General features: G+C 56.8%; 11 protein-coding genes across 11 annotated transcripts; 4 read left to right on the top strand and 7 right to left on the bottom strand.

Annotated features, from left to right (window-relative positions):
* Positions 1-445: 445 nt before the first annotated feature.
* BDY17DRAFT_308858 (uncharacterized protein) lies at positions 446-2,914 on the bottom strand (the record flags this gene model as incomplete). Its single annotated transcript, XM_033735256.1, has 2 exons — positions 446-2,790; positions 2,908-2,914. The coding sequence occupies 2 exons, from the start codon at positions 2,912-2,914 to the stop codon at positions 446-448; spliced, it is 2,352 nt and encodes a 783-aa protein (XP_033592061.1).
* A 795-nt stretch (positions 2,915-3,709) lies between these two features.
* Positions 3,710-4,582, top strand: BDY17DRAFT_322327 (uncharacterized protein; the record flags this gene model as incomplete). Its single annotated transcript, XM_033736789.1, has 1 exon — positions 3,710-4,582. The coding sequence occupies one exon, from the start codon at positions 3,710-3,712 to the stop codon at positions 4,580-4,582; it is 873 nt and encodes a 290-aa protein (XP_033592060.1).
* Positions 4,583-4,667: 85 nt separating this feature from the next.
* Positions 4,668-6,294, bottom strand: BDY17DRAFT_104693 (uncharacterized protein). The gene is made up of 2 exons (XM_033729150.1): positions 5,579-6,294; positions 4,668-5,526 (listed from the first exon to the last, which is right to left on the bottom strand). The coding sequence occupies exons 1-2, from the start codon at positions 6,039-6,041 to the stop codon at positions 4,754-4,756; spliced, it is 1,236 nt and encodes a 411-aa protein (XP_033592059.1). The 5' UTR covers positions 6,042-6,294; the 3' UTR covers positions 4,668-4,753.
* A 109-nt stretch (positions 6,295-6,403) lies between these two features.
* BDY17DRAFT_322325 (uncharacterized protein) lies at positions 6,404-7,730 on the bottom strand (the record flags this gene model as incomplete). Its single annotated transcript, XM_033736788.1, has 2 exons — positions 6,404-6,724; positions 6,777-7,730. The coding sequence occupies 2 exons, from the start codon at positions 7,728-7,730 to the stop codon at positions 6,404-6,406; spliced, it is 1,275 nt and encodes a 424-aa protein (XP_033592058.1).
* Positions 7,731-8,940: 1,210 nt separating this feature from the next.
* Positions 8,941-10,729, top strand: BDY17DRAFT_247080 (putative P450 monooxygenase; the record flags this gene model as incomplete). The annotated part of the gene is made up of 2 exons (XM_033730792.1): positions 8,941-9,163; positions 9,213-10,729. The coding sequence occupies 2 exons, from the start codon at positions 8,941-8,943 to the stop codon at positions 10,727-10,729; spliced, it is 1,740 nt and encodes a 579-aa protein (XP_033592057.1).
* Positions 10,730-11,056: 327 nt separating this feature from the next.
* On the bottom strand, positions 11,057-12,205 carry BDY17DRAFT_247463 (methyltransferase-like protein; the record flags this gene model as incomplete). Its single annotated transcript, XM_033730823.1, has 1 exon — positions 11,057-12,205. The coding sequence occupies one exon, from the start codon at positions 12,203-12,205 to the stop codon at positions 11,057-11,059; it is 1,149 nt and encodes a 382-aa protein (XP_033592056.1).
* A 288-nt stretch (positions 12,206-12,493) lies between these two features.
* On the bottom strand, positions 12,494-14,508 carry BDY17DRAFT_322322 (uncharacterized protein; the record flags this gene model as incomplete). The annotated part of the gene is made up of 6 exons (XM_033736787.1): positions 12,494-12,885; positions 12,948-12,992; positions 13,053-13,109; positions 13,168-13,254; positions 13,308-13,785; positions 13,858-14,508. The coding sequence occupies 6 exons, from the start codon at positions 14,506-14,508 to the stop codon at positions 12,494-12,496; spliced, it is 1,710 nt and encodes a 569-aa protein (XP_033592055.1).
* Positions 14,509-15,192: 684 nt separating this feature from the next.
* On the top strand, positions 15,193-17,187 carry BDY17DRAFT_293700 (uncharacterized protein). The gene has a single exon (XM_033733024.1). It carries the CDS (start codon positions 15,635-15,637, stop codon positions 16,934-16,936), a length of 1,302 nt encoding a protein of 433 aa, XP_033592054.1. The 5' UTR covers positions 15,193-15,634; the 3' UTR covers positions 16,937-17,187.
* A 119-nt stretch (positions 17,188-17,306) lies between these two features.
* On the top strand, positions 17,307-20,363 carry BDY17DRAFT_248148 (SNF2 family N-terminal domain-containing protein; the record flags this gene model as incomplete). The annotated part of the gene is made up of 2 exons (XM_033730883.1): positions 17,307-19,011; positions 19,063-20,363. The coding sequence occupies 2 exons, from the start codon at positions 17,307-17,309 to the stop codon at positions 20,361-20,363; spliced, it is 3,006 nt and encodes a 1,001-aa protein (XP_033592053.1).
* Positions 20,364-20,479: 116 nt separating this feature from the next.
* On the bottom strand, positions 20,480-23,084 carry BDY17DRAFT_104522 (uncharacterized protein). Its single transcript, XM_033729148.1, has 3 exons — positions 23,054-23,084; positions 22,937-22,990; positions 20,480-22,869 (listed from the first exon to the last, which is right to left on the bottom strand). Exon 3 carries the CDS (start codon positions 22,819-22,821, stop codon positions 20,596-20,598), a length of 2,226 nt encoding a protein of 741 aa, XP_033592052.1. The 5' UTR covers positions 22,822-22,869; positions 22,937-22,990; positions 23,054-23,084; the 3' UTR covers positions 20,480-20,595.
* On the bottom strand, positions 23,020-24,197 carry BDY17DRAFT_104639 (uncharacterized protein). Its single transcript, XM_033729149.1, has one exon. The coding sequence runs from the start codon at positions 24,019-24,021 to the stop codon at positions 23,218-23,220; it is 804 nt and encodes a 267-aa protein (XP_033592051.1). The 5' UTR covers positions 24,022-24,197; the 3' UTR covers positions 23,020-23,217.
* Between the last annotated feature and the right edge of the window lie 63 nt (positions 24,198-24,260).

Genomic DNA, 24,260 nt, shown 5'->3' with positions numbered 1-24,260 from the left:
TTCACGCTCCCGCGATGGCGTGATGCGACAATGGAATACGAGTAGCTGGTGCGATGGGACAAGAGACTACGAGTAGCTGGTGTGATGGGACATGGGACTACGAGCATGGCAGTGAGCTACTCACACACGGTGGTGCGAGCAAGGAACAGGATAGGAAATGGTCAGGTCAGGGTAGTGAAGCACGGCATGGTAGTCAATGAACAAACGAACAATCAAATCTTCAGCGGTGCAAAGGCGGCAGCTCCTCCATAGCAGAGTAAACCGCTAGCAGCGCATCTGTCTGTGAACGAGAAGAAATGCAAAGACAGACATAATTCAAACCCCAGCGGCTATCGTAAGCAAGGGTATCAAAACAAAATCCCATTCCATCCAGCTCGCATCCTCCTCCAATCCTCCCTTCATTTCGCAGCTTGATGAACACCCCTTCCCAAACTAGATCCCTCTCTCACTGCAACCGTGTCGCCAGCGCGCTAATATCAGTCTGCGTGTTCGGATCCTCCAGCAGTATGTTCCTCAAGTGCAACAGCTTCTCGCGTGGGATGCTCGGATCCGCAGCGATGACCTGTTGCGCGGTCGGAGTGTACTGCAGATTCCCGAGAATCTCGTTGATTAGGGGATTTGCGGTCGGGGGCGCAGAGAAGGTGGGTGTGGTCATGTTGATTGGACTGCCTGCCGGTCCTGGCCCGCCGCCTCGTAGGTGCTGTGGAAGGGCGTGCTGTGAGCCGTTTGCCGCCATTGAGTCCGCAGGCTGCTGTTGCTGCTGCTGCTGATTATTGCCCGGCGCGACGGGTGCCGTCTCCGTGGACCTGCCGACAACAAAGCTGGCAAGGAGACACTTCTCTTCGACCGTTGATCCGAGTCGGTTGAACTCCAGCATGCCCACGTGATTCGGCACTTCCTGCCCTTTGTCGACGGGAATGATGTACAAGTCCTTCACCATCAGCGGCTTGTCCTTGTTCACCACCGCATACCGCTCGCGCGATTTGAAGTAGTTGAAGATAGCCTCGAAACCATCGGCGTCATCGTGGGGCGTCAAAGCCAGGACGGACACATCAGACGATTGGCTCCACTGGAGAGAGCAGAGGTACTCTTCAGCCTTGGGGATCTGCAGACGACCGTCGATGCTGAGCTGGGCCGGCAGCAGGTCGCGCCAGCTGACCGTAGATGTCAGATCGCGACCGGCGACAAAGCGAGCATTGACGGTGGGTGAGATGGCATCGGCGGACTGGATGAGCTTGCCGCGCCACACGATGCCGTCGGAGTATTCGGCCGGGCTATAATCCTCGTCATCATCATCCTGCAACATGCGATCGACATCGGCGTCCTCTTTCGTGCCACCGACAGCATCGGCTTCGCTGTGTTGCGGTTTGATGGAGCTGCGTCGTCGAGGCGGTTGTTGCATGGGTCGAGGCGCACTACCAGTGGTTGGCGACTGCGCAGTCTTGGCCCAGATATTGTCCATGTCGAATTGCTGACTGCTAGTCCTCCTGTGTTCAGGGGCCGTCTGACTTTGCGATTGGCGCGCAGCGACGGCCGCTTCAGCCGGTGGACTTCCTCCTTCTGCCACGCTCAATCTCTCTCTCACCGGCTGCGCCTGGATCGATCGCGCGGCCTCTGTCGAAATGGCGTTCTCATCCTCAATCAGCTCGACCCCCTTGTGAGTGTGTCTGTACCGCGGTCCCTCTTCCTGGACGGCAACAGCTTGACGATCTGCTGCCTCCTTAAGCCGCGCATTCTCCCGCTGAAGCTCCTCCGACGCCATGTCCTTGCTTTCCATCGTACTCAGTTCATCTGCCGTCAGGCTACCATTGAGTAGGCGTTCGATGAGCAGCTTATTCTTCTTGAGGTTTGCGTTGAGCGCGCGGAACTGAGTGCCGTAGGCTGGGTTTTCGGGCCCTTCGTGATTCATCGTCAATGCGTATTCGATGCGTGCAGCGTGGTGATCGCCCAAGGATTTGGCGGTGTGACCGTCCGGGATACGGAACGATCGAGCTTGTGAGCGAGTCTGGGCATCGTCGGCAATGATTTTGCTGAGGACTGTGGCCGCTTTCTTCCTGCTTTCGGGAAGGTTGTCGATGTCCACCAGCGCCGTCTCCGGATCTGCGGATGCAGCGCCATTCGCGGTCGGCTTGCGCCTCTTGTCTTGCCTCGAACCCCGCGCAGCTTTCTCTTCAGGCTCCGCCTTGATGTCCTGCGGTGTGCTGCTGGCCTCCGCCTCTCTTTTCCTCTTACTGCCCACTACACTCTCTTGATCTTCCTTTTTCTCTTCCTCTTCTTCCTTCATCTCGGCTGCGTCATCCGAATCTGCGAGCTCCTTCTTCAACCAGCCCGCCGGACCGCCACTCTTCGACTTCCTCTTCGACCCGGCCTTCTTCTCATTCTGCCAGATCTTGTTCCGAGTCTCCCAGATCTTCTCGTCATTCTCCAAGGCAGCCAGGGTTTCGCGGTGATCCTTGGGCTGACACTGTTCGCACCAATAATGGTCGCCCAGTTCGTCCTCATCATCGGGCATACCCATGCAGATGTTGTGTTGCCAGACGGAGCAGGCTTCGCAGCCGATGAATGGGCGCTTGTCTTTGGGGTTGTCGTCGCCACAGATGCAGCGAATCTGCTCCTCGTCTCCGTCGTCGTCGTAGGACTCTGTCGCATCCGGCTGGTCACGGGGACTCTTCTTCTTCTTCGATTTCGGTTTGTTTGGGGGTTTGGCCTCTTTGGGCTGGGGTGGGGGAGATGTGGAAGCAGTTTTGGTATGCTGTCCTTTGGTCGCTCGCCCGGAGCGTCGTGGTTCGTCTGTAATCACCTAGTTAGCCTCTGTTTCCGTGCAGACGGGGTAGACGTGTGTCGCCTCGTTCGCGCGCATAGCACACACGCAAGACTGGCACACGTCTAAGCTTATGCTGTACTTACCGGCCATTGTTTCGATCACGGCGTCGTCGCGCCACCTCGTCGATCAGGGGAGAACGTGATGCAGAAGATGGGTAGACGAATACACGCTTTGAAGGACGGTTCACGCTCTACTAGCTTTACGTAGACAAGGCTCAAGAAGCGGGCAGAGGGTGATGCGCGTGTCCTCGCAGGCGCAAAGAACGTCCAGGTAGCGTTGCTTGAAGCGCGCGCTCTCCAACCACGGCGTTTCTCCCTTGGGTGTCGGGGACTGCGAGAAGTTGCAAAGAGTCTTGCGGTTGGTCGTAGTGCAGAGGTATACACTCTGGTTTGCTGATCTGTGTGCTGCGGAATGCACAAGGAGTCAAAGCAGCGCGTGGTGACAGAACAAGCCTGTCAATTCGCGCAGAACACGATGATCTCCTCTCCACGCCCTCCAAGTCCCGCCACGCGCCGAAGTGCTTGGGCAGAAAGAAAATTGCTCACGCGACTCACAGTCGCTGTTGACGTAGACTCACCGACCAAGAGAGGATGTTTCACAAGCGGCCGTGATGCTAACAGGGCAGCCACGGGTATTTTGATGCGCTTGCGACTTCCACTCGTTGAGCGGATGAAAAGAAGATGGCGATGAGAACGAAGATGAGGTCAAGAAAATGAAGTTGCCACGAACGTCGCGAAAGGAGGGGAAACAGCGAAAGCTGACTGATTTTGCGCTGCAGTCAGAAGTCGTTGAGTTCGGCCAAAAGTCGTTGTATCAAAGCTACCTGAGCCCAGTAAGGCGCGAGCGAGGCAGAGGGTGAAACAGACATCACCCAACGAGCGCAACATGGCGGATGTTCGCGAGCTCCTGCGCGCAGAACGTGCCAACCGTCGCATCACACATCCCCACGCCTCCTACACAAAAGACAACAAGTTGCTGTGTAACCTATGCGGCAAATTGGTCAAGAGCGAGGCGCAGTGGCAGAGCCATCTCCACTCCACACAGCACACCCAGCGCAGTCAGACTCCTGATCCGGGGCCAGCTGGTCCGGCATCTACGGGAACGAAAAAGAGGAAAGCGGAGACGCCTCCTGCACAAGACGATGTGGAGGATAGGAAGAGAGCACGGTCCGACGAGGATGATGTAGAGGAGGATGAAACAAGGCTGGCAAAGATCGTCAAGATTGATCATGAGCCTACGAAGGAACATCAACCGACTATCGAGAGCACTGCAACTCCTGCATTACCAACAGAAGAAGACATCGACGAGGAGGAGTTGGCGGCTTTCGAGCGTGAGCTCGCAGATTTGGAAAACTCCATGGGCACGTTCGCAACGACGTCGGCTCTGAACGCAGATGCAACCATATCAGCAGCGCCAGTCACTGCAGAAGAGTTGGCGGCGCAAGCACGGGAAGAGCAGTCATCACAACGGAGCAAGAGGGATGCAGAGTTGGAGGATGAGAAGGAGGATGCTGCGAGATTACTGGAGGATGAGTTCGAAGAAATGGAGGGTCTGGAGGAGCGAGTAAGGAAGTTGAGGGAAAGGAGAGAGGCATTAAGATTGGGACGGAGTACAGACGGAGACGGAGGAGGCGGTGCGGATGAAGCGACTACCAGTCCTGCGGTCAATAGCCGATCAGTGGAGAAGGTGGAAGAATCAGACGACGACGACGACGACGATGACGATGAAAACGATGGATGGAACTTTGCAGCGAGCTGAGAAGTACGTTCTCCCTTTGCACATCCTATCGGACCACGTCTACGAATCTGCAATGTCGAGCTACCCTGAATCCGCTTGTCGCTATCTGGGCTGCTCGCCATTCGTCTGCGATATCACACCGTCTCCCAACCCTGCCAGCGAAGCACATCTTGAATGTCCAATCACCTGCTTCTAATGAACGTCGAACCTGACAACTCCGCCCTGCCCGTCCGCCGAGTAACAGGTGATGTTGGCCCCTTCGAATTGGCTGACGAGCGAATGGATCATGTCCCCCGGGCCCTTCGCCCACTGCTCCTTGGCTGTTGCTGCGGGGTCCACGTCGGTCGCCTCAGCCGCATCTGCTACGAGAACAGGGATGTCGGAGTTGTGTGTACCTTTGCCGGGAGCTTTGGGGACTTTCACCACCTCCCACATGTCCGCTTCCCTCGTCTGCAGGTATTTGATGTGCCCATCCACACGCATAGTGACAGCCTCCACGAGGGCTTCTGTGCCGATCTCAAAATTCGCCCGCGTGTCCTTCAACAACGCGACCACTGAATGTCCTGTGGATTCCCACATTTCGACCGCCGAATTCATGGCCTGTGCAGCAAGTATGTGCATGACACACATCCGCTGATCGAAACCTGGCTTGGCCAAAGACGGGTCTACCAACTTTTTGATGTCTTCCTTTGCTTCTCCAAACGCACGAATGGAGAAGCGGCGGAGATCGATGTGCTGGTCCAAGTACTTTTGCATGGGGGCCACCGCGCTGTATAGGCCGTACTGCGCTCCGCTCATGTCGATTGCGTACCTCTCTCCGTTCTTGAGCTGTGCCTGGAGGAACTGGTGGGTGATGGTTTGATTGTTGTGGCTCACGCCGTTGAGACCGTGGTGCCACACTGTGCGTTTGGTGCCTTTCATGTTGGTAATGATTTCCGTCAGGGGTTGAGTGGTGCTCCCAATTCCTAAAGCATCGGTCAGGCAGGCTGAAAACAGCACGAAGACAGGGGACGCTACCTTCCATGACCTTTTCGATGAGCTCATGCATATAAGCTAATCCGTCGCCGCAGGCTGAGAACGTCAGGATGGCATGCTTGTCATCGGTGGTGAGCGAGTCGTTGTTGGGGAATGGAAAGAGAGGGCCTTTCTTGAGTCCCGTCGCCGGGTCGTAAAAGTGGATGTCATTTCCCGTCTTCTTGATATCACAAATCTCGAGATCGAACGCAACCTCACGAAAAGCGTAGAAGACCTTCTGAAGGAGCTCACCGCCGCGGTAGAGCTGTTTGCGATCGTTGGCACTGCGGCAGACTGCTTTGTGCGTGGGGAAGTCGGCGGTCTGGCAGGTGATGGAGCAGTAGAAGGTCTGAGCCAGAGCGCCATCGACATCGACCCCTTCAGCGCAACGCTTGCAGTGCTTGGATGTTGGTACTTTGCAGACTGCGCACTGGGAGGTAGGGGGATTGGGGTTGGTAGTCGCCATGCTGTCGTGCTCTGCGTGGTTGCGTGAAGGAAGACGACGACCAAGAGCAAGAGCTGTGTGAAAGGTGAAAAGAAAAGAAAAGAGTTGTGAGGTGCGTGTGTTGAAAAGGGAATGGTGTAACTCCACCGACAAACGGAGCCTTTTGCGACAGACGCAGGACAACACTCACTTCAGCCTGGCTCACTCTCCCTGCCGATGCGGATGCACGGACCCTGAAATGGCGAAGAACAAAAAGGGGCAGAGTCATACCTGAATATCAATCAACAAAGCACACCTCTATCTGTCATAACCAATCTGAGCCTTCAATAACACCAATCCCTCCATTCCGCTCAATATGATATTCACGCACAAGAGGTCCCAAACTAATACCCCAGATCGGTCTTGGTGACGTCCTCGATGAAATGCTTCTCGCGGTAGCTGTGCGTCCACCAGAGGAACCATGGGACGACGTAGGTCTTGATGGTGTGGCCGAGCCAGCCGGCGTCGGAGACGGTGCGCACGACGTCCTTGGACTCCTCGAAGGCGACTTCGATGCGCTTCCGCCGCAGTTTCTCGTAGGCGTCAAAGGCCTCTTTCATGGTGTTGGGCTTGCCCTTTTCCACCCACCGGGTGAGGCAGCGGGAGAAGAGGACGGTGTCTTCGAAGACGATGCCGGTGCTTTCGCCTTGCGGAGGCATGGCGTGCTGTAGTACTGTCAGTGGATGCGTTTTCAATGTGATCGTGATTCAAGCTTACCGCGGCGTCGCCCAAAAGCATGACACGGTCGGTCGCCCACTTGCCATGCTTGGACAGAGTGAAGACAGGCCAGAGGTAGAAGTCCTGGGTCTTTTCAATCAAAGGCACAATGCAGGGAATTTTGGCATCGCCAAAGCGATCCAACAGCTCGGCGCGTGTCTTCTCCGCATCGGCTCCCACTGCCTTCCAGCCGTCTCGCGAACCAATGTCTTTGACCTGCATGAGACCGCCGACGTACACCATGGTGGGATCGGGTTGGAAGTAGCTGGTAAGCAGCATTCCGCGGCGGGCAAAGTTGATGGCGGTGCATTCGAAGTGGGTCTTGAAGTCTTTGTCGACGGGGGCGAAGCCAAAGGCGTTGGAGACGCCGGAGTAGACGGCTTTCCGCTCGGGCTCGACGTGCTTGAGACGAGTGGCGGAGTGGATGCCATCGCAGCCCATCAGCAGGTCGCCAGACACACTCTCCCCGTCTTCAAAGGTGAGGGTGACTTTGTCCGCGGTCTCGTCAATCTTCACCGTCTTCTTGCCGCATGTCAGGGTGATGTTTTCGTTCTCTTCCACCGCCGCAAGCACGCCCTTCAGGGAGTCGCCGCGAGTGATGCGCAGCGCTTTGTAAGGCGGCGTGCCGATGCCCTTGCCTTCGGGGCCACGGAAGTCCGACTCGGCGAGTTTGCCGGAGTAGACGTCGAAGACTTCGAGGTAATCGATTGTCCTGCCATAGTCCTTCTCGCGAATCTTTTGCAGGGCGCCGAGATGGTCGAGCATGCGGAGGGCATTGGGGGTGAGGTTGACAGCGCCGCCAATGGTTGCGGGCACGGGACGGATCTCGAAGATGCGGATTCGCGGCACTTTGCCGGGGGGCGCGAACTTGGTCAAGGCGAGGGCGGTGGTGAGGCCGGAGATGCCACCTCCGAGGATGAGGACGTCCAAGCCATCGGGGGATGCTGGCGCCATGGTGGTGAGGCTCGTTGTCAAGCTAGATCGCCCGACTGTGTGATGGATGTCGATGGCAGAGCTGAGGGGGGCTTGGGGAGATGGAGAGAATAAAGTAAGATGACTTGTTTCTTAGCTCGTGTCGTGAGAAAGCTCAGTTGAGGCAGGCATGCACGTCGCCCGTCTTGCCAATTGGAGTAGTCAGTCAGATCGGGGCCAAGATTTATTTATCCCGACTGGACGAGAATAGGAGACGCGGATGGAGTGGGGCCGGCACGTTTTGGGAATTCAGGGCTCCCGTCTCCCGCTTCACTCCAAAGTTGAGAGCTTCAAGTCGATGAGCGCTATAAATACATGCGTGATACGGCAACGTTCATCATGGCTCTCGTCGTCATGGAACGGCGAATCGGGCACCTGGAGCGATGCTGTTCCCGTAAGCCCACCTGGCGCTGGCGAAAATGGAAGTCATCTTGCGCGCTGGAGTGGTGATAGTGCGTGTAGGTAAGCATCGGTAGACCTCTGTAAGCGGGTGAGCACAAATGGCCATGCCAGGGCTCCATGCAGGAACACTGCCAATCACCATCGATGCCACGTCCTCGCCTGTCAGACCTCCGACGTATGCCAAACGGACGAACGCGTTTCTCACTCTGTCTCCGCCTGGCTTCCATGACTTATGCATCAATCAATCAATTGTCTGTCACAGTGTCACTCCTTCATCCTCAGCCAGCTCTTGTGCGCGAGTAATGCGGACAGATTCCAGTAGAAGATCATGAATCGTGGCGAAGGAGAACGCAGCGTCAGCCAACTCCTCTACACATTCGAGCCCCAACACCTGCTGCTCGTGAATCGGTTGCTAGTCCCTTTGACAAGTATGTGGGTGAGCGCGAGTGCTCACATTGCAGCTGTCCAACTACCGAGATTCTCATCTTTCAGCGGGTTGGGTTGCAGCAGAGATGAAGACCGCCGCACGTCCCTTCGGCTTCACGGTTGCATTGGCCGGTGAGGGACCCCGATCTAACCCCATTCGACACTCGCGCCAGTCCACTTGCTCGACTACACACCTGTTTCTCAACCGACAGGGCTGCGCCGGGATGCATTGAAGACGGCAGCCTGCATTGATCCGTGCGCCGTACACACGACTTTCGCTCGTTGTCCTATTGTGTCTGCTCTCTTGACGCGGCGCGCACCTTGAATCCCATCCCAGTATCCCCCCCCCTTCATTTGAGCCATCATGGCCGAGGTTCCTTCCACGCAACATCCTGGATTCTTGGGATTGGGCAGCGCCGCACGTAACGCTTCTTTCGCTCGCTCTCTGCTTGCCGAAGCCCTTCGCCCCGGCGACTTGTCCTTCTTTCGCTCCAGGACCGTCTGGGGCCTGTCCATCCTGGTCGCTGTGCTGTTGGCGAGAGCATTCGGTCCGCCTGCGGGTACCAAAGCATTGCCGGGGCTCACAGGTACGGAAATACAGACACGCCTGTTTGCAGCATCGCTGACCTCTCCTAGGCCTTCCACTTGGTTTCGGTCGTTTCTGGGGCCTTCCAACTAACCCGGCCGCGGCCGCGCGTTTCTTCGGCGCCCTTCACCAAAGATATGGTCCCATCTACCAATGGAAGGTCTTTGGTGTGACGTCCATCTGGATATCCAGCGACAAGATCGCCCAGGAACTCCTGGGCCAGCGCGGGGTGAAGTATGGTGATCGACAGCAACTCCTCTCGACACCCGGTCTTTACAGCGGCTCGGATTTCTTACCCGCCATGGCGCTTGGTCCCAATGCATCGAGACATGCAAAATTCATGCACACGATCATGAAGCACTCCGCGCAACAGCACTTCTATGGTTATCCGATTGACGAAGTCAAACGCACCTTGAAGCGCCTGCTCCACAATCCCGACCGCTGGTCCGAGCAACTCGTTACTCACTGCGCCCGCACGGCCGCCGCATGTGCTTGGGGTGATCCCAAACATGCCACCAAGCTCCTCCAAGTCGTGCCTCCTCTTGTCAAGGCTGCGTCTACTGACAGCCTCATGATCAAATTCTTGGACAGCCTGGCGCTTTTTCCCCACTGGCTCTCGCCATACTCCAACGCCGAGGCTACCCGCAAGAAGGACATGCGCGACGCATTCTACGAGGCCCAGCAAGAAGTCATAGAGCGCGTCACTGCCGGTGCTGCTAGCGAATCCTGGACTCGCATCTGGCTTGAGAATGTGGGCGGCGCAAAGGAGAGTCAACTCGACCAGCACGAAGCGGCGCATGCGGTAGGCACCGCCGCTTTCATGACGCTGGCCACAAACGCTGCCCCGCTCCATACTTTCTTCGCCGCCATCAGCCAGCACCCACAATGGTTGAAGCAACTGCAACAAGAAGTAGACAGGGTTTGTCCCGAGCACCCACCATCTCTGCATCAAATGTCCCAGCTTCCAGTGCTCCGCGCCGTCATCAAGGAATGCATGCGATGGCAGCCTGCACTGCCTCTCGGCATCGCTCACGTCACGACCGCAGACGATGTCTACGACGGCTACTTCATTGCCAAAGGGACCGTGGTCCAAGTCAACCACTACGCTATCAGCCGCGACCCAGCAATGTATCCGCAACCCAACGAATTCCGTCCTGAGCGCTGGCTCGAGCCGTCCTGGCCGTCCTACAAGGCGCCGGCCTCTGACCATCCAACGCTGCAGGGCGATGCTGCATTCGGTTACGGCCTTCGCGGCTGCCCTGGCGTCGACCTGACCATGGTCGAGCTCTACTCGCTCATTGGCGCGCTGGTCTGGGCTTTCGACATCAAGGCCAAGTCGGAGTCGGTATCTCCCCCCGAGGCTACGCCATACATCATCTCCATGCCTCGGCCTTTCCCTTGTGTCATCACGCCTCGCAGCGAACGAAAGCGAAAAGTCATTGAGGATGGGTGCAAGGATATGGGCGTGGTGGTGAAGGAGAGCGGCAAGAGCGCCAGTCGATGGGATGTGTGTCGGGAGGAGAATGGAGAGTTTCATTGGCAGGGCTTGACTGTGCCTCGGAGATAGGCGGGGACGCATCACAAGCAGAGTCAGGCGAGGATTGCTTGCATGGGGTAGAGAGTAGAAGGCAGAGGGTAGAGGATAGAGTATCTTCTGCATTTCTATATGGTAGTCTTCCTCGGCTTGCCTCTGTCATCGTGATCTAGCTGTTGGCGCATTGCGTGGGATGCAGTGCACAGCTTAGTCGCGGCGTGAACAGACGTCTTCCTGCAGCTTTCGCCACGCCAGTGTTCTGCGTTGCCGTTTGGCAATTCCGACTGCTGCTCTCTGCATTTATTATAGGCGGCGCGCATGGCCATCATTGAGTTGCTGTTCATGTGCCAGTACATGCCTTCACTTCACCTCCCCCAACTTAGTCTTCCCATACGCACCGCCCAGCTTCTTCCGCTCCTCCAGCGCTCTTCGATACGGCGGCGCAGTCGGAGGCTGGACGGGATCGAGACTGATATGTCCTTCCGGCAATTTGTGACTCGCATCGGCATCGAAGGCACTGAGGTCGCCACAAGCAAGAAAAGGCGCCACCCACCGCACATCTCCTCCTTCCACTGCCCTTCCATCCTCTCCAAATTCGACCTCAACAGTCCCGTCGTCTCGTAGCTTGTACGTAGTCTCCACAGCAGACGACAAAGTCTCCCCACCAGCGCCATCCAACTTCCGCCCCGCTCCCAACGGATGATCCAGACTCGCCTTGAACCCGGGCGGCGGCCGAAACCCCACACAAACAATAAACGCCTCGACACTACTCGCGCGACTACTCCGCGGCTTCGCAACCGTCACCCGCTCAAATACCACCTTGAGCTGCGCATACAGCAAATCCACGTCCTTGCCGCGGAAGATCTTCGCCACAAAGCGCCCGCCGGGTTTCAGCACGCACAGCGCGAGGTTGAGCGCCGCCCACAGCAGCTGGGATTGGATGTAGATGTCGAGGTCGTGCAGGCCGGTGACGTCTGGGGCGCCGTCGGAGAGGACGAGGTCGACGGGGTGGGAGGCTTCAAGGGAGGTGGTGCTCGAGCCGGTGTACTCTGGGTCCAGGGCGTGGAGGAGCAGCGGGATGGTGGAGGGGTGGGTGATGTCTGCTTTTAGACATGTGATGCCTTCTAGCGGCGACATGGGTTGGAGATCGATGGCGACGATCTTGACGCCTTCTCTTGGAGCGTTGGTAGGAGGTGGCGCATTTTCGGCCTCATTCTCGATTCCCGGGAGTAGATCCTGGCGTCCAGCGGCTCTCGATCGCAGGATCTCACGATACCGCTTGTCCTCCCACGACGCTCGCCCGATCCTCTCGCCTTTGATGAGCACGCGCGAAAGCACTTGCGACCAGCTGCCGGGCGCGGCGCAGAGGTCTACCACGCGCGTGACGCCTTCGAAGAGGTTGAACTCCTCATCGAGCTGCAGCAATTTGAAGGCGGAGCGCGCGCGCCAGCCTTGTTCTTTGGCGAGGCGGTAGTAGGCGTCGCGCTTGTCTTTGGACGATTTGCCCATGTGGACAGTGGGAAGTGTGGTTGTGTATAATCCTCGAGTGAGTTCAACGCCTCGGTCGAGAAGTGAGGTGTTGGAAGTGTGGAGAATTTGCAAGGCTTGAAATTTGGAGTCCATCACATAAACTTCCGCAGCCTCAAGAGGAGACCGCACTGAATCAAATAGGGTCTTCTGTGGCTGACGACTGCATAGTGAAAAAATTACTTGGATAAAAGAACGAAGAAGTCCATGATTGCGCCAACCGTTCCAATGCACTCCATCCGCAACGCCGCGAAGATCAAAATACGCCATTTAGTAAGTAGGGGAGGCTGGCCTTGTAGCCTTCGTCTTCGCATGGTGCTTGGTCGCATGCTTTGTTGCGTGCTTAGTGGCGTGCTTGGTGGCGTGCTTGGTCTCGTGGTGCTTCGTCGCAGCCTTGGTCTTGTGCTTCGTCGCGGCCTTGGTCTTGTGCTTTGTCGCATGCTTGGTCTCGTGATGTTTGGTGGCAGGCTTGGTGGCCTGGCCACCGCCGTAGGCAGGAGGCGTCTTGGCTTTGGTTGTCTTCTTGACCGTCTTATGATGCTTAGTGGCAGTCTTGTCGCCGGAGCCGCCACCGCCGTAGCCTGCAGGCGTTTTGGTCCCCTTGGCCTTCTTGCTTTTCACGATCTCAGTCTTCGTGACGGTCTCGATTTTGGTGTGGGTGACTGGTTCATTAGGTGTGAGTACCTAGACTTGCTCTGTTCGTCTGCAAGGCACGTCAACTTACCTGTAGTCGGGTGGCATTTGCTCGCAGCTCCATGCTTTTCAGTGACTGTGCATCGCCATTAGCTTCGGATCTCTCAAGGGCTGTGACCTGGCCGACATCACATACCAGTCACTCGTTCCTTTTCCGTGACGGTATGGGCTCCTTTTCCTCCATGGACAGTTACTGGTCGAGAAAGTCAGCATCGCATGTTGATCGACGGCCTAGATCTGGAATTGCTCACCTGTAGTCTTGTCAAGTCGTGTAATGGTCTTTGTTTCCTTCCCCTTGGCGGTGACGGTTCGAGTCTCATGGCCCACTTTGGCTGTCACTAATGCTACAGTCAGTCGATGATATACGCCCGCTGTCAATCGGCCGACCTACCCGTGTGAGTCTTGGTGATAGTCGCAGTGGCTTCGGTGACAGTCGCAGTGATGACTCTTTTGGGCACGCCAGTAACAGTCACAGTGTGAGCCGGCATGGTATGCTCTTTGGTGACAGTCGCAGTGCCCACAGTTACAGTATGAGCCGGCATGGTGTGCTCTTTGGTAATAGTCGCAGTGCCCACAGTTACAGTATGAGCCGGCATGGTGTGCTGTTTGGTAATAGTCGCAGTGCCCACCGTGACAGTATGAGCCGGCATGGTGTGAGTTTTGGTGACAGTCGCAGTCGCATCGGTGACAGTCGCAGTGGCCACTCGCTTGGGAACGGCCGTAACAGTTACGGTGCCAACAGTGACAGTCTGAGCCGGCAAGGTCGTTGTCGCCGTGAAATCGGTGGAGGTCACTATCACGCGGCTCACGGTCGGACAGATGGTCTGGTTGGACGGCACCGTCACAGCATTAGTCTCCGTCAGTGTAACCTATGCAACAAGCTTTAGTATGTTTCTCTGCTGCAATACCTCCGAACAGAACAGGTTTTGATTTTGACTCACAGTTTGAACACCGCTTCCTGTGCATGCTTCGGTGCTGGTCGTGGTCACGGTCGAAGGTATGACTTGCCCAGTACCATTGATATAGACGGTGGAAGGCTGATAAACGGTACTAGGCGTACACTGATCCTGTGTCGAATGAGCACCTTTGCTCTTGGGGTGCTTGTGGTGATGCGTCTTGGGATGATGTTTCTTCTTTGAATGGGTCGTGTCGCCACCGTACCCCGGGGGATGCCGATTTGCCGGAGTGTGAGTCGAATGGTGCGGAGGCTTTCCCTTGCCATGCCGACCCTCTGCCGGCGTGTGAACGCGGTGGGGCGCGGTGATGGTAACGGTGTGGTGCTGAGTTCTGGTGGTGACTGGACAGCTGGAGATGTAGTAGGTGCTCGAGCCAGAGGTGTATGGGATCAGGTTGGGCGCGGTAGAGTCACATGTGGCGGTATCTTGAGCCATGGGGGTGGAAGGGTGCATGCGTTCGCACTCCTCACACGGCTCGGTCACGTAGACCGGAGGCAGAGTCTCCCAGACCTCGCACTCTTCGCACGAGTCCATTGGCGGCATTGCAGCGGCGGCGCCATCTTCTAAAGGGGCGGCTAATACGAAAGGAGCGAAGAAGTAGAGAAGAGCGAGCGACAGGGCTGTAGTGACAGACATTGCGAAGACGTAAAGAGCTGTCGTTCGCGGAAGCAATGGAAAGATGGAAGGAGAGACGAGGATGAAGGTGGGAGAGAGCCATCTTGAGCGGACACTACAAGAGATGGGTAGAAAGGTGCCGAGTGCATGGTTTGAATTCTCGAGCGCGTAGATTGTAAACAGCTCATTTGGAGACAGCCTTGCGAAGAGAAGAGATGAGGCCGAAGCGGAGGGAAATGAGTCGGAATGCCGGCGGCAGATTTTCAACAACACCCCCATCTGGCGTCGAACCGGAGAGGGTAACTTGCCTTTTTCTGGGTTTGATCGTCGGCATGTCTCTTGATGTCAACGCCGCTCGGTCCCGAATATCGCAACGGCATGAAGCACGATGTGGCCGTGTGAAGTAGTACAAGGTTGTCGGCAGGCACAAGCATCGACTGATTATCGCCAGAACCTTCCACTCTCCTCGGCCGTACAGTATGGTGTCTAGGTTGATCTTGGAGTGATCGTGGGCTGTGAATGGCCGCATCTAGACGGTCGATAGGCGGCTGGAAGAGCGATGTCCCGCATGTTGCGTGGCGCAAGAGGAAAGGCGACGCGGCGAGTCTTTCCTCCAGGCTCCAGCCCTTTCCACCAGCCACACACACGCGCTGCACCGCCTCACGCTAACCCCAGTGGCGTCGTGCTCCAGCTCCATTGACCATGCGCATGTGAGGTATATTCCTCACCGCCCGGCCGGCATGGCCTGCCAGTCTTCGCGCCTTGGCCATATATACCTGATGCGACATGCGCGCTCGCTGTCTCACCTTCTACCCCAAGAGCGCGTTGTCAAAGCTCTCCTCCGTCCCCAGGACCTAACAGCAGCGCCGCTCCTCCTCCGCCTGCCTGCTGCCCAACGTCGTCTCTGACAGGCTGCCTTGCCCCAACAATTTAACAACGCATTGTCCTATTGGAACAACACAGCAACGCAATCTCTCGTCCAGGCTTTTCTTTGTCCGGGGGGTCAAAGAAGTCTTTGAGACATAACCAGCCTCCAGCCGCCGACGACATCGAGAACTCGCACTCCTCACACCCCAACGCTTCTTGCCACACAGACCACTTCTCAAAAGCTTGCAGGCCAAGCCGATCCATATACACCAATCCCATCATGGTTGCCATGGGCGAAACGATCACGATAGTCAACAAATCTGGGAAAGTGGTCAGCACATCCAAACACCTCGTCAACATCTTCAACGAAGCCAAGAGTGCGTATAATCAGCGAAAGGCGGAGCTGAAAGCTTTTCGGAGGAACCAACAAGGAGGCAGAAAGGATGATGAGAGGACGGCGAGAAGGCGTCTCGATGCCTTGACACTCGCGGACGACGATTCAACGTACAGACACCACTCTCGAAGAGGGAGTGATTCCGGACGGTCTACGAGCCGGGGACATGCGTCGGAAAGAGGAGCGCGGCGACCACGACCTCCTATAGAACGTGGAGTCACCGACAGTTTCTACACCAACGACCGGCGGAGCAAGCGAGACTCCCCACCCCGCAGCTCCCAGGCCCCATCACCACTTCGTCAACAAGTCGATACTTCTCCGCGAGCCGGTGAGCTTACCCGCCGCCACACCGATGATGTGGCTTTCAGAAGTCATCGGTCGCCGAGATCCCGCAGAGCTAGCCTCGACGACATCGACATGGATCTTGCCTATGGTGAGCTCCCACCGCCACTTCCCGAACGGAAGTACGACGAGGAAATCGAGCTGCGTGCGAAGATGAGCGGCCTACAGCGTCTTCTGGACGAGTGCAACTGTCTCCAACATTCCGTCACGGCCATCATAGAGAATCTGCAAAAGAACCCCGATGCTTTGGCCGCGGTCGCCGTGACGCTCGCGGAGATTAGCAACCTCCTGTCAAAGATGGCGCCCGGTGCTTTGGCTGGTCTCAAAGGCGCTTTCCCCGCCGGTGTCGCCCTTCTGGCCAGCCCCGAATTCGCCATCGCCATCGGTGTGGGCGTGGGCGTCACCATCATCGCGTTGGGAGGATACAAGATCATCAAGAAGATCAAGGCGCGGAAAGAGGAAGAATTGCAGCCCCACAAAGCGATCGAACTGCGAAGACGTAAGAGCACAGACAGCGAGCTGGAGACGGTGAAGGAGCTGGACCGTGTTGAGGCTTGGAGACGCGGGATTGATGGTGATGACGCGGAGAGCGTGGGCACCAGTGTCGAAGGTGAAATCATCACACCGCGCGCGGCCAAGACACTCATGGAAGAGGGCAGGTTCCATGAGTCGGATCTCCAATCGCGGACTGGCAGTGACGCCCAGAAGAAGCGAAGCAAGAAGCACCGATCATCCGGCAGTGAGAGGGGCAGTGAGAAGACCAGCAGGTCTAGCAAAGGCAGGTCGGACGTTCATGCGAAGAGCAAGACGGAGCATGGTGGGCTGCGGATGCTGTTCAAGAAGTGAACTATGATGTGAATGACCATACCTCGCAATACTAATCAATTTCGGACCATCTCATTGTGCGATGGCACCGTATCTCACTGTTTGCATTCAAGACAGACAGGAGCCTTTCCCATTCCTTGTCACGTGAATGCGAGATACTAGCGTGTCGCGCTAAGCTGCTTTGGGTGAGAAGGCAAACACGGGTGAAGCTCGCGGAGCTCCGGGGTTTGCCTGATCGTGAATGTCGCGATAGCTACCTTACATCCTTCTACACGTTCCTCTTCGTCCTCTTTCGTCCTTCGTCTCCCCCAGCAACCTTTTTCCCAAGCAACTCCCAACGACACCTCAACCCAGCCGAGGAAAGATGGTGCTGCAAGAGAAAGATCGAAACATGAGCACTGGAAGCGGTGGGAAACGCGGTTACGACGTGATCGATCTCACCGATGATGAGCCACCGGCCAAGATCCAGCGCCATGCCGCCAACTACAACGCTCAGCGGAGACCCAACCCGAGCCAGAACGACGCCTCCTCGTATCTGACACCGCCCGCTAGCAGCGCGCCACGATGGTCTCAAGAGTCGAACAACAGCTTTGTCTACCCCCAGGCAAGCAGTCAACAACACAGCCGAGCGGAGCGAGAGGCGTGGCTAGCCCCACGAAATGACCGTGCGAGGATCGACCTTGTGGAAGAGGACGACGATGACGATGATTACTTCGCCGCAATTCCATCCACGCAAGCTGCATCGGTGAACACGGAGTCCCTGCATCATTACGGCGACTTGCCGACGAAGATTGTCGGTGTACAATACTACCGTGGATACGCGAGTGCTGGGGAACAGGTTCTGTTCAAACGCGAGCCTGGAAATCCATACGATCGCAATGCCATCCGGTGTGATAACGTGGCTAATACTCAAATGGGGCACATCCCACGACGCATCGCCGCTAAGCTCTCCAAGTTCATGGACAATAGCTTTCTCCACGTCGAAGGGGAGCTCGCCGGCGAGATGGGCCAATTCGACTGTGCTATCTCGGTGCGTATGTACGGGCCAGATCCTCAATCAGAAGAAGGTGTTCTGCTTGCCGCGGAGATGAAGGCGGAGAAACTTCCTCTCAACGGACTGAAAGCGGCGGAGAAAGAAGAGCAAGCCCGCGAGAAGGCGAAGAAAGAAGCCGAGAAGAAGCGCCAACGCGAAGAACAGCAACGCATTGCTGAGGCCCGTCGTGCCGCTGCTTTGGGAGGCACAGGATTGGGCGCTCGTTCGATGGCTCCGCCCAGTCAAAACGGATGGTCGAATTCATCTCAAGCCGGACCAAACGCACAGCCGGTCATGGCAGACATCCTGGAAGCCTCTCAGCGTTTCAATCCTCGTGAGATCGGCCACGCTACCGACCAATATGGCAACAAGGAGGAAGCACTCAAAAACATGCCACTGGCCGACCAGCCAAAAGGTATTCGGACGCAAATGCTACCCTATCAGCTACAAGCTCTGAGCTGGTTACTTGACCGAGAACATCCACAGCTTCCCCCTCCTGGCTCAAAGCAAGCCGTGCAGCTGTGGAAGCGAAGCGATCGTCAAGGCCTCTTTACCAATTTGGCGACGACTTTCTCAGTGAAAGAGCCGGTCTTGACGGCTGGCGGCATTCTCGCCGACGACATGGGCTTGGGCAAAACGATTGAGATGATTGCACTGCTGGCCGCCGACAAGGAGAAGTCTGGTCAAAAGTGCCACACCCTCATCGTTGCGCCACTCTCTGTTCTTTCCAATTGGAAGACGCAGATCGAGACACATTGCCATGAGAACAGTAAGCTGAGCGTCTACATCCACCACGGTGCCGGCCGTGTAGCTTCAGCGCCAGCGGATTTCCAACAGTACGATGTTGTTGTCACGACCTACCAGACTCTCGCGACCGAGTACATGCCTAAAGGCAAGAACAGCGCGAGCAAGCAGCCGGAGCGTAAGCTTCGTTCTTCCGGGCTCTACAGCGTTCACTGGAATCGAGTCATCCTCGACGAGGGTCATGTCGTGCGCAATCCCGTGTCGAAAGTCGCCGGTGCTGTCACAGCTTTACTTGCACGATCGAAATGGGCACTCACTGGTAAGTGCTTACTTGCTATTCACACTGATTCAATGATGCTAACTATCATAGGCACGCCGATTGTGAACAGTCTGAAGGACCTGTATTCGCTTCTTCGCTTCATCGGAATCACTGGCGGACTCGAAAACCTGGAGATCTTCAATCGTGTTCTCGTTCGCCCTCTCAAACAAGGCGATCCCAGCGCCACATTTCTCCTGCAAGCAATCATGACCGCCTTTACACTCCGTCGACGCAAGGAGATGGCTTTTATTGACCTACGTCTGCCCAAACTGGACGAGTTCGTGCATAGGATCGACTTCACAACGAAAGAGAGAGAACGATACGACGCGCTGAACGCCGAAGCTCAGGGCCTCCTTCAACGCTATGAGAACAAGGCCGGCCAGCAGGGCAAAGGCGCTGGAGAGGCCTTTCAACATCTCTTGGAGATTCTACTGCGAATGCGCCAGTGTTGTAATCACTGGCAGCTATGCGGGGAGCGGATCACTAACCTTCTTGCCCAACTCGAGGAGCAGAAGACAGTAGACTTGACGCCGGAGAACAAGAAGGCGTTGCAGGACATCTTGCAGCTGCGCATTCAAAGCCAAGAAGACTGCGCGATCTGTCTGGACACGCTGCACAGTCCAGTAATCACCACCTGCGGCCACTCTTTCGGTCAAGACTGCATTAGCAAGGTTATCGAGACCCAGAAGCGTTGTCCCATGTGCAGGGCGGAGTTGAAGGATGATACATGTCTGGTGCAGCCTGCCAATGAGTGCGGTGACGACATTGCCGACGATGAGATGGATCTCACGCAGTCGAGCAGCAAGCTGGAGGCGATGATGGAGATCCTCGCAGCTACAAAGTCGGAGAACGGAAAGACGATCATCTTCTCGCAGTGGACGCGCTTCCTCGACATCGTGCAAGCTCGACTGGATCGCGACGGCTACACCTACTGCCGCATCGATGGGACCATGCCGGCCGCCAAGCGTGACGAAGCACTGCGCGCCCTGGCCGAAGATTCGGAATGCACCGTCATGCTGGCCTCGCTCGGCGTCTGCGCTGTGGGACTGAACCTCACCGCGGCGAATCAAGTCATTCTCTCCGACACCTGGTGGGCTCCTGCAATTGAAGACCAGGCTGTTGACCGCGTGCATCGCCTGGGTCAGAAGAAGGAGACGAGAGTCTTTCGTTTGGTCATGGACAAGAGTATTGAAGACGAGACGATCCGGGTGCAGCAGGAGAAACGCAAACTCGCTCAACTCGCCTTCTCTGAGCGCGCGGGTAAGCGGGAGAACGCGAAGACAGGGCGTTTGGCGGACATTCAGAGGCTGCTGCGCCCGGCTGTCAGCAAGGAGGCGAACAAGGACAAGTAGGGACAAAGACGAAGGCGCCTGCTGGCGGAAGCTTTGGTCGAGAAGTAATGCGGCGGGAGATGGACTTGAAGCGACTGCATCGCTATGCTGCCGGATCTTTACATTCACCTCGGCATGCATCCCCTCTTAGCTATATGTCCTATAATGTAGTAACGATTCTCAGTGACAAGCACAGCCTGTACAGATCCTGTACATATGCACACTTGACTTGGCTCTTCAAGTTCCCTGGAAATTATCGCATCCGAAACTCGCCCTGTCCCAATGCCGTCAAGTACCCATATCTCGTCAACAGCGTCGGATCATACCCCCGCTCCCCATCCGCCTCTCCGCCCCCAGCGGCATCAGCCAGCGTATCAAGTGATGAACTCTGCTGCACCCGCTCAATCTTCCGCTTAACCAGTTCGCGAATCGCGCCATCCCACCCTTCGCTCTCCTGGTTGCCCGCCAGCCCTCTGCCCGTGCCGAGCGCTTCGGCAAGGTGCTCCAATCCCTTGAGCGCCTCAACACGCGTCTTGGCGATGTCGCACAGCTCGCAGAGCGTCATGGCGGCCAGGGCGGCGAAGTGGTGATTCAAGGGAGTGACGGGAGTGAGGCGGCTGTTGAGCACGGTGGCGACTTTCACCGCGTGTCCCACGAGCTCGTCGTTGCCGGTGGTGGGACTGAGGCGTTTGATGAGCAGGTGGCAGTGGTGGTAGGAGAGGTGGACGAGGTTGAGCGAGCCCCACACGCTCTCGACGGATTCGCGGAAGCGGTCGATTTCGCCGGCGAGGGTGAGGTTGAGGAGCGACGAGGCGGGATTGAGCGGCGCCATGACGTCTGTGCTGGGCGTTTTGGTGGTGGTGAGGATGGCGGCCAGGTGGCCGATGATGAAGGAGAGGCGGGCGAGGTGGTAGGTGCTTTCGCCCAGGAGGATCTGGTCTTCGGGCAGCAGGACGACGCTGTTTTCGGGGAGTTTGAGAAGGTCTGCGGTGCTACTCGCGTGCCATCGGTCGAGGATGAAAAGCACCCACCACACCCTCCGCGCCAGCCGGGCGTCTGAGTCTCGATCGCCGCCGAGGATGGAGTCGTTGCTCTTCCGGATGACGTTAATCTCGAGCTGCCCTGCGACTCCGGCGGCCCTGCCCAGCCATTCCGCTCGTGACGGGCCTGCTTGTCCTCGTATGGTCGCCGGGCCGTGGTTGTCGGCCTCCAATGCCATGAGCAGCAGTGTCTGAAGATATGTGAGGTTCGTGGCATCATTGTGCGTGCTCGGGTTGTCGAAGGGATATCGGGCAAGCATTTCTACCGCCTTCTTCAGGGCCTGTGCGTAGTTGGGATTCGGCTTGAGACTGGTGGTCGGAAAAGAGCGTAGGGTGCAGTCTAGAGCGGCGAGGAAGCCGTCGCGCAGAGAAGCCGGACAGTCTTGAAGGCGTTGTTGAAGGCGGTTCTTGTTGTTGGGGAGAAGAGGGAAGGTCTGGTGGATGATTCGATAGTATTCATCCATCACCTCGTCGTTCCAATCGGATATATTGATCGAGGGAGTAGTGTTGACATCGTAAGGTAGAGCGGTAGCTTCAATTCGATTTTCGTTCCCGCCACGCCGCCAGAATGGTTGCACGGCTTCCGCATGTTGAGAGCTTTGCGGTTGCGGTGTATGGGAGATGGGAGAGAACGATTGTCGCGGTGCTTGCAGGTCTGGGTGGATGCGCGGCGGACTCGGGCTGGCGTCTGGCCGGAGCTGGGATTCGTTCTGCAACGCCTCGCTGTACGTCCTCTTGTCTCCCGTTCGCGGCTCGGGATGCTCTGAAGATTGAAAGGGTGTATTCGCCGAAGAGTCTCTCGGCGGAAGGTGATCATCGGCATGTGGTGTCTGCGGTGTCTGCCCAGGATGCACCTGTCTCTCCAACGTGTTTAATCGTTCAGCCAGCTCTTTGATGTACCCTTTGCTCGGCCCTCGCTTCATCGGTTGTCTACTAAACGCACATTTGACGCCAGTGCGAGAGCACGACGTACAAGGCATAGCACCGCTTTCGTCTGCCGCATCACAGCGGATCTTTTTCCTTCGACACTCATCACACGCCCGGCTGTTTTTACTGCGACCCTGCTTATTGCGGTCTGCCAATGAGCCATCGGCGTCGAAACCACCGCCAGCATGCGCATATGCCCCGGAGCCAGAGGGGAACGAGGGTAGCATTGAGCCATTGCCCTGCTGCTGCTGCAACATGGGGGCAAAGCCGGCGAAATTGCCCATCATGCTGGCCAGGTGGCCGCGCAGGGCCGGGTCGTCTTGGGCGTGTTGCGACGCGTCTGCGTTCCCGTCAGACCCCTCTGACGCTCCATCGTCCTGCTGCCCCTCTTCCCTGTCCTGCCCGGTGTGTAGATGCTGCTGCTCTTGTGAATACTGGTAGAAGGGCAGTCCAGGGACGTGAGGTGGCTGGGCGGGTGAGTGGTAGCCGTCGAGATTGTTGAAGGAAGCCATTGGCGCTATATCAGGCCCATTGTGGTGGTTTACGATTATGCTCCTCTCCTAGCCCTTCCTTGTTGGCAGGTTGTCATCGTGCTCGTGCTTATGAGGAAGGAGGAAGAAGGATCACGGTGGTTTTGATGGCGTTCTTGCGACGCTAGCGTGCGACGTCTGCGCCGTGTATCTTCCGTGCATGGTCAGCAACATAATGGGCCGCACTTTGAGGGAGGGATGGGATTGCATTTACCCGCGCGGACAGTGTAGTTGCTCTGTCTTCGTATCTGCCACTGGTTTCGGCGCGGGTTTACTTTCTGCCTTGCCAGCCACCTTTGCGCGAGCCAGAGATGCACGTGACTGTGCTGACGTAATCACAACCTCCTCCATTAATCACGATATGCGTCGGAGACCCTCTCATTGCGCATTGGAGGGTGGAAATAGCAGCCTGCCCTCCATGCCACCATCGACCATAATGTTCATCCCGTTGACGTGCCCACTCAACGCCGGACTCGCAATCACCGCCACCTGCCGCGCAATGTCCGCCGGCGTAGCAACCTTTTGCACCGGCGTGGTAGCCAGCGCCCTCTCCACAAATGCCCGGTCCTTCAACTTCTCCTCCGCCATCGGCGTCTTGACCCATCCTGGGTTGACGGAATTGACGCGCCCCCGCGGTGCAATCATCACAATCTCGTTCTTCAGCGACGGCGTCAGCCCGTACATCAGCGCCGATTTGCACGCGGCGTAGTCTGCATGCTGCGCTTCGCCGAACTTGCCCGCCGTCGAGCCGATGAAGATGATGCTCGCCGTTTCCTTCACCGCATCCGAGGCTGTGCGCAGGGCTCGCAGGTAGGCTCGACAAAGTAGGAAGGGGCCTGTTAGGTCGATGGCCACTGTGTTGTTCCATTGCTTGAGATCCATATCTGCGATTGCTGTGTCGTTTGTGGGCCAGACTCCATGATTGACGACGAGTACGCTTACCGGGCCTCCATTTTTCTCCGCTGCTTCTGTCAAAAGTCTGTCTACCGAACTCTCATCCCGAACATCCCCCTGCACGCATACAATGCCAGGGATGTTTTGCAGCTCTCCAGCGTTGGAATTGTAATGAGCCGTAATCCTTGCCCCGAGCTGGCGAAAAGTATGCACCGTTTCCAGACCAATGCCACCTGCAGCACCGGTGATTAAGACGTGGACATTCGTGAGGCCAAAATCGAGGGACATGTTGGGTCTGATAGACAGTGTGAGGCGGCCAGATGCCAGGCTTCTTCCTCCAGCGATGCAACAATAGCGAGGTCAATGGTTTCTAGTGATCGAATAGGATAACAAATGTCTAATTTTCACGAATGAGATTGAAGGTACAAGTCGATGCAAGTCGATGCTGTGCCTGTTATGCGAATTACTTGTGTGACCCAAAGAGGAAGGTGGATAGCGAGGCCGGATGGAATACTATAGCCCGATGC

Source organism: Neohortaea acidophila (assembly GCF_010093505.1).
Source record: "Neohortaea acidophila strain CBS 113389 unplaced genomic scaffold BDY17scaffold_3, whole genome shotgun sequence".
NCBI classification, from domain to species: domain Eukaryota; kingdom Fungi; phylum Ascomycota; class Dothideomycetes; order Mycosphaerellales; family Teratosphaeriaceae; genus Neohortaea; species Neohortaea acidophila.
This window is presented reverse-complemented; position numbering and strand designations above follow the sequence as displayed.